This window comes from Oncorhynchus clarkii, unplaced genomic scaffold (assembly GCF_045791955.1).
Source record: "Oncorhynchus clarkii lewisi isolate Uvic-CL-2024 unplaced genomic scaffold, UVic_Ocla_1.0 unplaced_contig_1469_pilon_pilon, whole genome shotgun sequence".
NCBI classification, from domain to species: domain Eukaryota; kingdom Metazoa; phylum Chordata; class Actinopteri; order Salmoniformes; family Salmonidae; genus Oncorhynchus; species Oncorhynchus clarkii.
Window position 1 is genome coordinate 354,541 of NW_027257951.1, and position 13,293 is coordinate 367,833.

Genomic DNA, 13,293 nt, shown 5'->3' on the forward strand with positions numbered 1-13,293 from the left:
CCCTAATGAAAGAGCTTTACAGTAACCCAGCCTAGACCCTAATGAAAGAGCTTTACAGTAAGCCAGCCTAGACCAAGAGCAAGCAAAGCAGAAGCCAGACCACAGTGGCTGTAAGGCTTAGTGAGGTGCGTAGTGAGGTGCGTAGTGAGGTGCGTCAGAGAAGTCAGACCACAGTGGCTGTAAGGCATAGTGAGGTGCGTAGTGAGGTGCGTACTGGCATCAGAGAAGTCAGACCACATTTGCTGTAAGGCGTAGTGAGGTGCGTACTGGCGTCAGAGAGAGACTGTGTTACAACGGTGCAGTTTAATAATACAAATCATTGTGAACAAAAACAATAAATAAATACAATGGGGACGAAACCCACGCCAGACATAACGTGCACAAACTTTTACAATCAACAATTCCGGACAAGGACATGGGGGGGGGGGGGGGGGCAGAGGGTTAAATACACAACATGTAATTGATGGAATTGAAACCAGGGAAGACAAGACAAAACAAATGGAAAATCAAAAAAGGTGGATCGGCGATGGCTAGAAGGCCGGTGACGTCGACCGCCGAACGCCGCCCGAACAAGGAGAGGGACCAACTTCGGCGGAAGTCGTGACAATGGCCCCGCTCCGTATACAACTGACGTACAACACATTTGCCACAACGGTTGGGATGCCAGTTGTATCAGAGTTTTTCTGCACAGAAATAAACTACACAAGCGTGTGGAGACACCGCTCAATGGATCTGCAACAAACTCTTCATTGCATCACAAAAAATAAATCTGATCACAACCATTGTGTCCAATGTGTTGTAGATCAGTTGGCAGAACCTGAGTGTGAACGGGGCCAAAACTACAACACACAAACCTAAGCTGTGACTGAGTGGAACAGACAGTGAAACTGAGACTCAGGGCTAACGGATAGCTGATACCTCACACTGGGCCAGGGAGAGGACCAAATATAGATTTTAAAAAAACGTGTTTCAGTTTCTCAAAGACGTGTTTGAACATGTCATGGTTGTTGTTGTTGTTGTTATTGTAGTCTATATCTGTGTGTAAGGTTGTAAAATTCAAGTAACTTTCAATTCAATTCCCAGGATTTCCTGCCTGAAGAACTGGCATTCCCAAAAGAAGAACGTTGTTTCTTAACGTTCTCTGAACAAATTTGAGAACATTAATTTATATAGAACCGTGAGCAAACGTCATTGGAAAGTTGTATGCAATATAACCCCCAGGAACAAACACACTCTCACCAAGTAGTGCACTGTGTAGGGAAGAGGGTTCTATTGGTGACATAGATGTGATGTCATAGTGCACTGTGTAGGGAACAGGGTTCTATTGGTGACATAGATGTGATGTCATAGTGCACTGTGTAGGGAACAGGGCTCTATTGGTGACATAGATGTGATGTCATAGTGCACTGTGTAGGGAACAAGCTCTATGATGTTCTCCTTTCCTTTCTTTAACTGGGCAAGTCACTGAAGAACTAATTATTATTTTACATTGACGGCCTACCCCAGGCCAAACCCCGGCTAAACCCCGGCCAAACCCCGGCTAAACCCCGGCCAAACCCCGGCCAAACCCCGGCTAAACCCCGGGCCAAACCCCGGCTAAACCCCGGGCCAAACCCCGGCTAAACCCCGGCTAAACCCCGGACGACGCTGGGACAATTGTGCGCCGCCCTATGGGACTTCACGATAACGGCCGGTTGTGGTAGAGGCCCCGGATCGAACCAGGGTCTGTAGTGACGCCTCTATAGCGCTGCGACGCTGTGCCTTTAAACCGCAGCACCACTCGGGTTAACATATGGTTTTCAGAACGTTGTGTGCTAGCTGGGAAACATCCAAAAGTTACTAAGTGCTACATTTCAGATAAACCACTGCAAATACATACATACATACATACATACATAACGTAGTTGTAGTACTATATAGATACATAGATATGCTACATATTCTACATACACAAGTCATCACTGTGTTCCTAAGACAGTTAAATACACAACTCTTAATACTGTATTTGAAAGGACTGTTCCTCTGAAATCTTCATTCACCATGATTCCCTAGGGTCTTCCTTCAGTTATCCCCGTTTTAAAAAAGACCACTCTACGCTATTTGTGAACTGTTTCCCACTGAGAAACGACAGCTCCAGTGGAAATACATTCAGGTTACTGCAGTTTAAAGACGACCCACTTCCTCGTTTGATTTTAGCTCTCCGGGTGTCTCTGCCCGATTAGATACAATCTGACCCAACCATCCATTCCTGTCGTAAAAAAACGCTTGCCCGCAGCTCGTTGCCGTGGTAACGAGCCACCTCATGAATAAAATGACCAGTTGTAAGACAGTGCAGTGAATGTATCCGGTGACTGAGTAGAAAGTTGTTGCCGTGGTAACGAGCCACCTCTTGAAAAGAAAACGAATAATTACAAAATGGCTTCCAGAAGAGAACACAGCAGCAACTGTGTGTAACTGTAGCAACCGTTCCCTTCGGGTGTTCCAACCAGAGACACGCCCCTTTTCACGCCTCCGTCCATCAACCCATCCCTTTAATCACAAAGTTGCTCTACAAATGAAGTTGTATTGAATTGAATTCCTTCATTCATCCATTTCCTATTTTTTCCCCCCCAAGTCCATTTTGAAAAATGACTGCCACTGTCTCTTCCACCACTAGTTGGTCACACGTTGATCCTTAAGGACAGGAAGGGGGGGGGACAAGGTCCAAGACAAACTATTGTACACATTAAAACATTCCAGGACAAAAATAAAGTTGTATTGAAATGAAATCCTTCTATCCATCTATTCCTCTTTGTATTTTTCACCCCGGCACAACATCTCTCTCCTTTCTCGTCCTGTCACACGTCGATACGTGCCGAGAGGAAGGGAGAGAAGAAGAAGTCGAACGCGAACTTGACAGAGTTGAGGGTGGTCCGTCTCCAGTCTCTCTCGATCTTCACCTGCAGAGAGGAAAGTACAGACACATGGTCCTCTGTAAGGCAGTTGCAACAGGAGCTTGCTAAAGCTAGGATAGTGGGTTCGATTCCCGGGGCCTCCCATGTGTAAAATGTATGCGAGCATGACTAAGTGTCTCCGGATAGAATTATCTGCTAAATGGCACTATATGTTACCTGTCCGGCAGCGGTCAGAAGGGAGGAGTCACAGTCCAGACAGTAGATGGCCTTCAGCTCGAAGGACGGGACCTGGCCCCCCAGACGACCCTCCAACGTAGTGCTGAACTCCACCAGGCTGCCGGGCTGCAGGCGCAGCAACACCTAGACAACACCAACAGCTTCATCATTTAGGATAATCATTATAGCAGCAACACCTAGACAACACCAACAGCGTCATCATTTAGGATTATCATAATAGCAGCAACACCAACAGCGTCATCATTTAGGATAATCATAATAGCAGCAACACCTAGACAACACCAACAGCTTCATCATTTAGGATAATCAATATAGCAGCAACACCTAGACAACACCAACAGCTTCATCATTTAGGATCATCATAATAGCAGCAACACCTAGACAACACCAACAGCTTCATCATTTAGCCATTTAGGATAATCATAATAGCAGCAACACCTAGACAACACCAACAGCTTCATCATTTAGGATAATCGTAATAGCAGCAACACCTAGACAACACCAACAGCTTCATCATTTAGGATTATCATAATAGCAGCAACACCTAGACAACACCAACAGCTTCATCATTTAGGATAATCATAATGGCAGCAACACCTAGACAACACCAACAGCTTCATCATTTAGGATAATCATAATGGCAGCAACACCTAGACAACACCAACAGCTTCATCATTTCGCATAATAATTTCGGCCTTTTAGCAAATGCATGCATACATTTTACATTCGGGAGACCCCAGTTTTTTTAATAGGTTATTAATCATTTTAATGTAACGTTATTTAATGAGAACACCGAGATAACAACAGAGTCGTGTATTTAGAGTGTAAGGACAGTGAGGTTTGTGCACTATGAAAAGGCCAAACTCTGTCAATACATGGCTTTGGACAACACCAACAGCAATAGGTTAATAATGATCATCGTTAGAACATGGTTCTATGAGTACCTAAAGGAACAGGGTTTACCTGTCTGAACTCATGACTGGCCACCAGTTTGATGTCTCTGGCCCGGTCCTCTGGAACCCCGTCTTCCTCGGGCATCCCCACGCCCACCTCAAATCAAATCAAACTTTAATTATAGTACATAAAATTAATTTATGTACTACAATAAAATTAAAAGAAGTAAAAGTGGATAAATAACAGACCATAAAACACAGAGTATATCTACAACTCAATTACTAAAGTTACTAACTAAACTGAATAAAGGTCCCGGTCCCTTGGGGCCCAGCGTGTAGAACAGAGCATATCTACAACTATTATTGGTCCCTTGGGGCCCAGCGGGTACAACAGAGTATATCTACAACTATTACTGGTCCCTTGGAGCCCAGAGGGTAGAACAGAGTATATCTACAACTATTACTGGTCCCGTGGGGCCCAGCGGGTACAACAGAGTATATCTACAACTATTACTGGTCCCGTGGGGCCCAGCGGGTAGAACAGAGTATATCTACAACTATTACTGGTCCCTTGGGGCCCAGAGGGTAGAACAGAGTATATCTACAACTATTACTGGTCCCGTGGGGCCCAGAGGGTACAACAGAGTATATCTACAACTATTACTGGTCCCTTGGGGCCCAGCGGGTAGAACATGGCGCTTGCAACACCAGGAAGTGAGTTCGATTCCCGCGGGGTGAGCAGTATGAAAAAGGATGAAAAAAATATACACTCAATACTGTAAGTCGCTCCGGAGAAGAGCGTCTGTTAAATGACTAAAAATGTAAATGTAAAAGCCAGGCTAAAAAACGTAAACGTTGCCTGTATCTCTTACCTCCAACACATAGCTGTCGTATCGCTTCACGTGACACGTGTGTTTGGCCAAAGCCTTGATCACACACAGCTCCTCCTCTTCCTGCTGCCGGAGGAGGACGGCCGTCGGCACGGCAACGCCAAGCACTGTGGCGTTGGCGTAGTCGGCGGCGGTGAGGTTAGCATTAGCGACGGTTGCCGTGGCGTCGGGGGGGTTGGTAGAGTTGTTCCGCAGCGGGTCACATTTAGGATAGGTCTCTCCGTAAAGACAGCGTAACCAATCTCCCATGAACACCGGCAGCAGGTTGATGACGGACTGGGCTCCGTTCTCAGTTTCCGCTACACGCACCTGCCTGAACCTCCCGGTCCACGTCACCTGGAAATTATTTTAAAATAAAAAAATTAAAAAGGTTTTTGTTGAAAATGGCACAATATTCCCTTTACATACAGTATAGCTGGTGTCAGAGTGTTTAAGTGATGTACCTGGTGTCAGAGTGTTTAAGTGATGTACCTGGTGTCAGAGTGTACCTGGTGTCAGAGTGTTTAAGTGATGTACCTGGTGTCAGAGTGTACCTGGTGTCAGAGTGTTTAAGTGATGTACCTGGTGTCAGAGTGTACCTGGTGTCAGAGTGTTTAAGTGATGTACCTGGTGTCAGAGTGTACCTGGTGTCAGAGTGTTTAAGTGATGTACCTGGTGTCAGAGTGTACCTGGTGTCAGAGTGTTTAAGTGATGTACCTGGTGTCAGAGTGTACCTGGTGTCAGAGTGTTTAAGTGATGTACCTGGTGTCAGAGTGTACCTGGTGTCAGAGTGTTTAAGTGATGTACCTGGTGTCAGAGTGTACCTGGTGTCAGAGTGTTTAAGTGATGTACCTGGTGTCAGAGTGTACCTGGTGTCAGAGTGTTTAAGTGATGTACCTGGTGTCAGAGTGTACCTGGTGTCAGAGTGTTTAAGTGATGTACCTGGTGTCAGAGTGTACCTGGTGTCAGAGTGTTTAAGTGATGTACCTGGTGTCAGAGTGTACCTGGTGTCAGAGTGTTTAAGTAATGTACCTGGTGTCCGTCCAGGTGTGTACAGAAGATCTGTGTCTGAGCCACACCTTTCACCTTCCAGGCAGGAGGACCACACAGCTGCCCGTACTGTCTCCAGGTCAACGTAGAGTTATACCCCTAAACATCAACATTGCATTTCATTAAATACAACTAAAGGTTAAATACAATTAAATCAAATATGTAATTAAATCAAATCAAAAATGTAATTGAATTAAATCAGTGGAGTGCATCTCTACACACTTTCCAGTACAAAGCCAAGTACAGCCCCAGTTACCATCCAGTACAAAGCCAAGTACAGCCCCAGTTACCATCCAGTACAAAGCCAAGTACAGCCCCAGTTACCATCCAGTACAAAGCCAAGTACAGCCCCAGTTACCATCCAGTACAAAGCCAAGTACAGCCCCAGTTACCATCCAGTACAAAGCCAAGTACAGCCCCAGTTACCATCCAGTACAAAGCCAAGTACAGCCCCAGTTACCATCCAGTACAAAGCCAAGTACAGCCCCAGTTACGGTCCCATCCAGTACAAAGCCAAGTACAGCCACAGTTACGGTCCCATCCAGTACAAAGCCAAGTACAGCCCCAGTTACCATCCAGTACAAAGCCAAGTACAGCCCCAGTTACGGTCCCATCCAGTACAAAGCCAAGTACAGCCCCAGTTACCATCCCATCCAGTACAAAGCCAAGTACAGCCCCAGCTACCATCCCATCCAGTACAAAGCCAAGTACAGCCCCAGTTACCATCCAGTACAAAGCCAAGTACAGCCCCAGTTACCATCCCACCCAGTACAAAGCCAAGTACAGCCCCAGTTACCATCCCACCCAGTACAAAGCCAAGTACAGCCCCAGTTACCATCCAGTACAAAGCCAAGTACAGCCCCAGTTACCATCCAGTACAAAGCCAAGTACAGCCCCAGTTACCATCCAGTACAAAGCCAAGTACAGCCCCAGTTACCGTCCCATCCAGTACAAAGCCAAGTACAGCCCCAGTTACGGTCCCATCCAGTACAAAGCCAAGTACAGCCCCAGTTACGGTCCCATCCAGTACAAAGCCCCTTCCTCCCTTCCTCTTTACCTGCAGTCCCTCGGAGTGGTACACGTACATCCAGAAGAACAGCATCACCATGGTGACGCAGCACAGGATGAGCTTGACGGCGCCGCGTTGCGACATGGAGTGGAACACGTCCATGAGAGACAGGCCGAAGCGCGTCCACAGCCTCAGTGTCACCGGCACCGCGCACACGGCCAGCGTCACAATCATCTGACAGAACAAAACTTTATTGACCCAACGCAATGTGGACATTATAGTGGTATTATAGTGGTATTATAGTGGTATTATAGTGGTATTAGTGGCATTATAGTGGTATTATAGTGGTATTATAGGGGCATTATAGTGGTATTATAGTGATATTATAGTGGTATTATAGTGGTATTAGTGGTATTATAGTGGCATTATAGTGGTATTATAGTGGTATTAGTGGTATTATAGTGGTATTATATTGGTATTAGTGGTATTATAGTGGTATTAGTGGTATTATAGTGGTATTATATTGGTATTAGTGGTATTATAGTGGTATTATAGTTGTATTATAGTGGTATTATAGTGGTATTATAGTGGTATTATAGGGGTATTATAGTGGTATTAGTGGTATTATAGTGGTATTATAGTGGTATTATAGTGGTATTATAGTGGTATTATAGTGGTATTATAGGGGCATTATAGTGGCATTATAGTGGTATTATAGTGGTATTATAGTGGTATTATAGGGGCATTATAGTGGTATTACAGTGATATTATAGTGGTATTATAGTGGTATTAGTGGTATTATAGTGGCATTATAGTGGTATTATAGTGGTATTATAGTAGTATTATAGTGGCATTATAGTGGTATTATAGTGGTATTATAGTGGTATTATAGTGGCATTATAGTGGTATTATAGTGGCATTATAGTGGTATTATAGTGACATTGTGGCATTACAGTGGTATTATAGTGGTATTGTAGTGGTATTAGTGGTATTATAGTGGTATTATAGTGGTAGTAGTGGTATTATAGTGGTATTATAGTGGCATTATAGTGGTATTATAGTGGCATTATAGTGGTATTATAGTGGCATTATAGTGGTATTATAGTGACATAGTGGCATTATAGTGGTATTATAGTGGCATTATAGTGGCATTATATTGGTATTATAGTGGTATTATAGTGGTATTATAGTGGTATTAGTGGTATTATAGTGGCATTATAGTGGTATTATAGTGGTATTATAGTGGTATTATCGTGGTATTATAGTGGCATTATAGTGGTATTATAGTGGCATTATAGTGGTATTATAGTGGCATTATAGTGGTATTATAGTGGCATTATAGTGGTATTATAGTGACATTGTGGCATTACAGTGGTATTATAGTGGTATTATAGTGGTATTATAGTGGTATTGTAGTGGTATTATAGTGGTATTAGTGGTATTATAGTGGTATTAGTGGTATTATAGTGGTATTATAGTGGTATTATAGTGGCATTATAGTGGCATTATAGTGGTATTATAGTGGTATTATCGTGGCATTATAGTGGCATTATAGTGGTATTATAGTGGTATTATAGTGGTATTATAGTGACATTGTGGCATTACAGTGGTATTATAGTGGTATTATAGTGGTATTATAGTGGTAGTAGTGGTATTATAGTGGTATTACAGTGGCATTATAGTGGTAGTAGTGGTATTATAGTGGTATTATAGTGGCATTATAGTGGTATTATAGCGGCATTATAGTGGTAGTAGTGGTATTATAGTGGTATTATAGTGGCATTATAGTGGTAGTAGTGGTATTATAGTGGTATTATAGTGGCATTATAGTGGTATTATAGTGGTATTATAGTGGTATTATAGTGGTATTATAGTGGTATTATAGTGGCATTATAGTGACATTGTGGCATTACAGTGGTATTATAGTGGTATTATAGTGATATTATAGTGGCATTATAGTGGTATTATAGTGGTATTATAGTGATATTATAGTGGCATTATAGTGGTATTATAGTGGCATTATAGTGGCATTATAGTGTTTTGATTTGTGTATTTTGTAAACTGACCTCACTAAATGAAACAAATGCAAATGGAGAATAAAGTTATGGCCATTTGGGATCACAACAGAAACAATCCCCATCGTGTTTTTAAACTGTATGTACTGCGTGCATGTCTCTTTAAAACTGCCGACCAATCATCACCTTGGTGAGCTCCAGCTCCAGGAACCATTTGACCAGCTGGATGAGGACCATGGCGGCCAGCCCTACGGCCAGCACGGGCAAGGCAAACAGGAACAGGAAGTAGCCAACGCAGGTCCGGATGAGTCCCACGGGGGAAGAGTTTTGGAGCAACACCACAGAGAACTCACACCACAGGAAGCAGACCAAGTAGGGGACCAGGAAACAGTAGGTCCCACGGAAACCACGCTGCCTAGCCATACTGGGGGAGGAGAGGGAGGGGGGGGGATAGGAGGGAGAGGGAGGAGAGGAGGGGTGGTGAGGAGGGGGAGGGAGGAGGAGAGGAGAGAGGGGGGAGTAGGGGTGGTGAGGACAGGAGAGGAGGAAGGGGTGGTGAGGAGAGGAGAGGAGAGGAGGGGTGGGTGGTGAGGAGAGGAGAGGAGAGGAGAGAAGAGGAGGAATGGGTGGTGAGGAGAGGGAGGAGAGGAGAGGAGGGATGGGTGGTGAGGAGAGGGAGGAGAGGAGAGGAGAGGAGAGGAGGGATGGGTGGGTGGTGAGGAGAGGGGGGATGAGAAACCAACATGTTACGGTGAAGCCTCAAACAGTATATTTATGCCTGGATGACTTAGGCTTTACAGTATATTTATGCCTGGATGACTTAGGCTTTTCAGGGACAACATTCTAACGGAAAATGACTTCGCTACTCTTCCTATATGGAGTAGAAAGCTCACATGGAATGTGAACGTTCACAAACCTTGCCCTTGTCGAACACACAGCAGATGTGACTCCATTTATCTATTTTCCACTTAGCAGACATTCAGAGAGACTTCCAGGAGCAGGTAGGGATGCCTTGCTCAAGGACACGTCAACAGATTTTTCAACTTGTCGTCAGCTCAGGGATTCGATCCAGCTACCTTTTGGTTGATGGACCAAGAGTCCAGCCGCTAGGCTAACTAACGCCATATTCCATAGTGCTCACCTGAAGAACAGGAAGTAGAGGTAGAGGTACTGACCTGAAGAACAGGAAGTAGAGGTAGAGGTACTGACCTGAAGAACAGGAAGTAGAGGTAGAGGTACTGACCTGAAGAACAGGAAGTAGAGGTAGAGGTACTGACCTGAAGAACAGGAAGTAGAGGTAGAGGTACTGACCTGAAGAACAGGAAGTAGAGGTACTGACCTGAAGAACAGGAAGTAGAGGTAGAGATACTGACCTGTAGAACTGGAAGTAGAGGTACTGACCTGAAGAACAGGAAGTAGAGGTACTGACCTGAAGAACAGGAAGTAGAGATAGAGGTCCTGACCTGAAGAACAGGAAGTAGAAGTACTGACCTGAAGAACAGGAAGTAGAGGTAGAGGTCTAGCAGGCAGGGCAGACTGATCTTCATCACCACTGAGTCCCCTAGTGGCAGGGTGGTGAAGGTGTGGCTCAGCATCCTCAGCAGAACAGCACTCTGGGGCAGGAGACTGGTCAGGGAACACAAAGACGTTGCCACCTACAGACAGAACCAGACACAGGACCAGCAGTAATACGTGTTATAATATATATGGTCTCTGGTCTAAAGTAGTGCACTATATAGGGAATAGGGTGCCATAGGGCTCTGGTCTAAAGTGGTGCACTATATAGGGAATAGGGCTCTGGTCTAAAGTAGTGCACTATATAGGGAATAGGGTGCCATAGGGCTCTGGTCTAAAGTAGTGCACTATATAGGGAATAGGGCTCTGGTCTAAAGTAGTGCACTATATAGGGAATAGGGTGCCATAGGGCTCTGGTCTAAAGTGGTGCACTATATAGGGAATAGGGCTCTGGTCTAAAGTAGTGCACTATATTGGGAATAGGACTCTGGTCACTAGTAGTACACTATTTAGGGAATAGGGCTCTGGTCACTAGTATATAGGGATTAGGGTGCCTATATTGGGATTAGGGTGCTGTTTGGCCTGTGTCTGACCTCAGTGATGAGCGCCCGTTTGGCGTAGGTGGCGCCCGAGGGACTCAGGCTCTTGTAGCTGACCACCGTGAACAAGATGGCTACTGTGGACAGCTCCGAGCAGGGGATCCATCCTATAACACAGACACACTGGTTAGCCTCTTATAGACACACTACACACTACACACACACACACACACACACACACACACACACACACCTTTATCAGCGACGGGGAAGGAGAAGACGATGAAGAACACCGATATCAGGAAGTAGAGGTAGGGTTCTAGATTGTTCCAGCCAAAGTTAGACTCTGCTTGCTCCACGTCCAGGCCAGGCTCAAACCTGGTCAGCAGGGTTGTTAGGGCACTGAAGTTCTCCCACGCCTGGAGAGGAAGAGGAGAAGGGAGAGGAAGAGGAAGAAGAGGAAGAGGAGGAGAGGAGAGTGTAATGTTAGTTTTAAGGAGAAGAGAAGAGAGGAGAGTGTAATGTTAGTTTGAGGAGAGGAGAGGGTAATGTTAGTTTGCGGAGAGGTGAGTGTTAGACTCTGCTTGCTCCACGTCCAGGCCAGGCTCAAACCTGGTCAGCAGGGTTGTTAGGGCACTGAAGTTCTCCCACGCCTGGAGAGGAGGAGGAGGAGGAGGAGGAGGAGGAGCAGGAAGAGGAGAGGAAAGGGTAATGTTAGTTTGAGGAGAGGGTCATGTTAGTTTGAGGAGAGGAGAGGGTAATGTTAGTTTGAGGAGAGGGTAATGTTAGTTTGAGGAGAGGGCAATGTTAGTTTGAGGAGAGGGTAATGTTAGTTTGAGGAGAGGGTAATGTTAGTTTGAGGAGAGGGTAATGTTAGTTTGAGAAGAGGAGAGGAAAGGAGAGGAGAGTAGAGGAAAGGAGAGGAGAGGAAAGGAGAGGAGAGGGTAATGTTAGTTTGAGGAGAGGAGAGGGTAATGTTAGTTTGAGGAGAGGGTAATGTTAGTTTGAGGAGAGGGTAATGTTAGTTTGAGGAGAGGAGAGGGTAATGTTAGTTTGAGGAGAGGAGAGGAGAGGGTAATGTTAGTTTGAGGAGAGGGTAATGTTAGTTTGAGGAGAGGAGAGGAGAGGGTAATGTTAGTTTGAGGAGAGGAGAGGGTAATGTTAGTTTGAGGAGAGGAGAGGGTAATGTTAGTTTGAGGAGAGGAGAGGTTAATGTTAGTTTGAGGAGAGGAGAGGGTAATGTTAGCTGAGCTCTACCTTGCTGCTCTGGAAGATGCGTAGCGTGCAGATCACCATGGAGATGAAGGAGAGGTAGAAGACGAGGAGTGGGATGAAGAAGGCAAACAGGTCAACAGTCAGATTACTGATGATGAAGAAGAAGATGAGCGCATTGACGTGGTGCGTGGGGATCACCGTGCTCAGCCATTGGACGCCGGCGCGAGACGCCCAATCAATGAGCTGATCCTTCACCTCGATGACCGCAGTGATAGGGTACTGCAACACCTGGAGATGGAGAGGGAGGACGGGTGAGAGAGGAGAGAGGAAGGAGGGAGGGGTGAGGGAGTGAGGGAGAAAGGGAGAGGGGAGGAGGGGAGAGGGGTGAGGGAGGGAGTAATGGTTATGGAGGGAGTGGTAGGGGTGAGGGATGGGTGAGTATTTGAATCAATTTTGAAGAGATGTTAGCTGATTGGATGTAATGTCATACTAACCAGGAAGTGTCGTCTGGTGTCCATCAACATGTCACTCCGACCCATCCCCCACACTCCCTTCTGAGGCTTCTTGGGGACCAGGCCACTCTGCTAATGTACAACGCACACACACAACAGGAACACACACACAATAGGAACACACACACAACAGATGTAGTGTCATTTAGGATGCTGACTAGATGTAGTGTCATTTAGGATGCTGACCAGCTGTAGTGTCATTTAGGATGCTGACCAGCTGTAGATTCATTTAGGATGCTGACCAGCTGTAGATTCATTTAGGATGCTGACCAGCTGTAGATTCATTTAGGATGCTGGACAGCTGTAGTGTCATTTAGGATGCTGGACAGCTGTAGTGTCATTTAGGATGCTGACCAGCTGTAGTGTCATTTAGGATGCTGACCAGCTGTAGTGTCATTTAGGATGCTGACCAGCTGTAGTGTCATTTAGGATGCTGACCAGCTGTAGTGTCATTTAGGATGCTGACTAGATGTAGTGTCATTTAGGATGCTGACCAGCTGTAGATTCATTTAGGATGCTGACTAGATGTAGTGTCATTTAGGATG

The 13,293-nt window shown here is 45.4% G+C and overlaps 1 protein-coding gene across 2 annotated transcripts in view; it reads right to left on the minus strand.

The window, feature by feature from the left end:
• Positions 1 to 281: 281 nt before the first annotated feature.
• LOC139394223 (wolframin-like) overlaps positions 282 to 13,293 on the minus strand; it is a 37,483-nt gene continuing 24,471 nt past the window's right edge. The window contains exons 8-20 of one of the 2 annotated variants that reach the window (XM_071142246.1): positions 12,731 to 12,820; positions 12,279 to 12,524; positions 11,275 to 11,440; positions 11,076 to 11,188; positions 10,459 to 10,622; positions 9,154 to 9,391; positions 7,001 to 7,186; positions 5,926 to 6,042; positions 4,897 to 5,250; positions 4,095 to 4,181; positions 3,111 to 3,254; positions 2,387 to 2,939; positions 282 to 2,299 (exon numbers count right to left, since the gene is read on the minus strand). In XM_071142246.1, coding sequence (XP_070998347.1) covers positions 2,838 to 2,939; positions 3,111 to 3,254; positions 4,095 to 4,181; positions 4,897 to 5,250; positions 5,926 to 6,042; positions 7,001 to 7,186; positions 9,154 to 9,391; positions 10,459 to 10,622; positions 11,076 to 11,188; positions 11,275 to 11,440; positions 12,279 to 12,524; positions 12,731 to 12,820 — 2,007 coding nt within the window. In that variant the 3' untranslated portion in view covers positions 282 to 2,299; positions 2,387 to 2,837. The remainder of the gene's footprint in view (positions 2,300 to 2,386; positions 2,940 to 3,110; positions 3,255 to 4,094; positions 4,182 to 4,896; positions 5,251 to 5,925; positions 6,043 to 7,000; positions 7,187 to 9,153; positions 9,392 to 10,458; positions 10,623 to 11,075; positions 11,189 to 11,274; positions 11,441 to 12,278; positions 12,525 to 12,730; positions 12,821 to 13,293) is intronic. The other variant, XM_071142247.1, reaches the window with a different exon arrangement.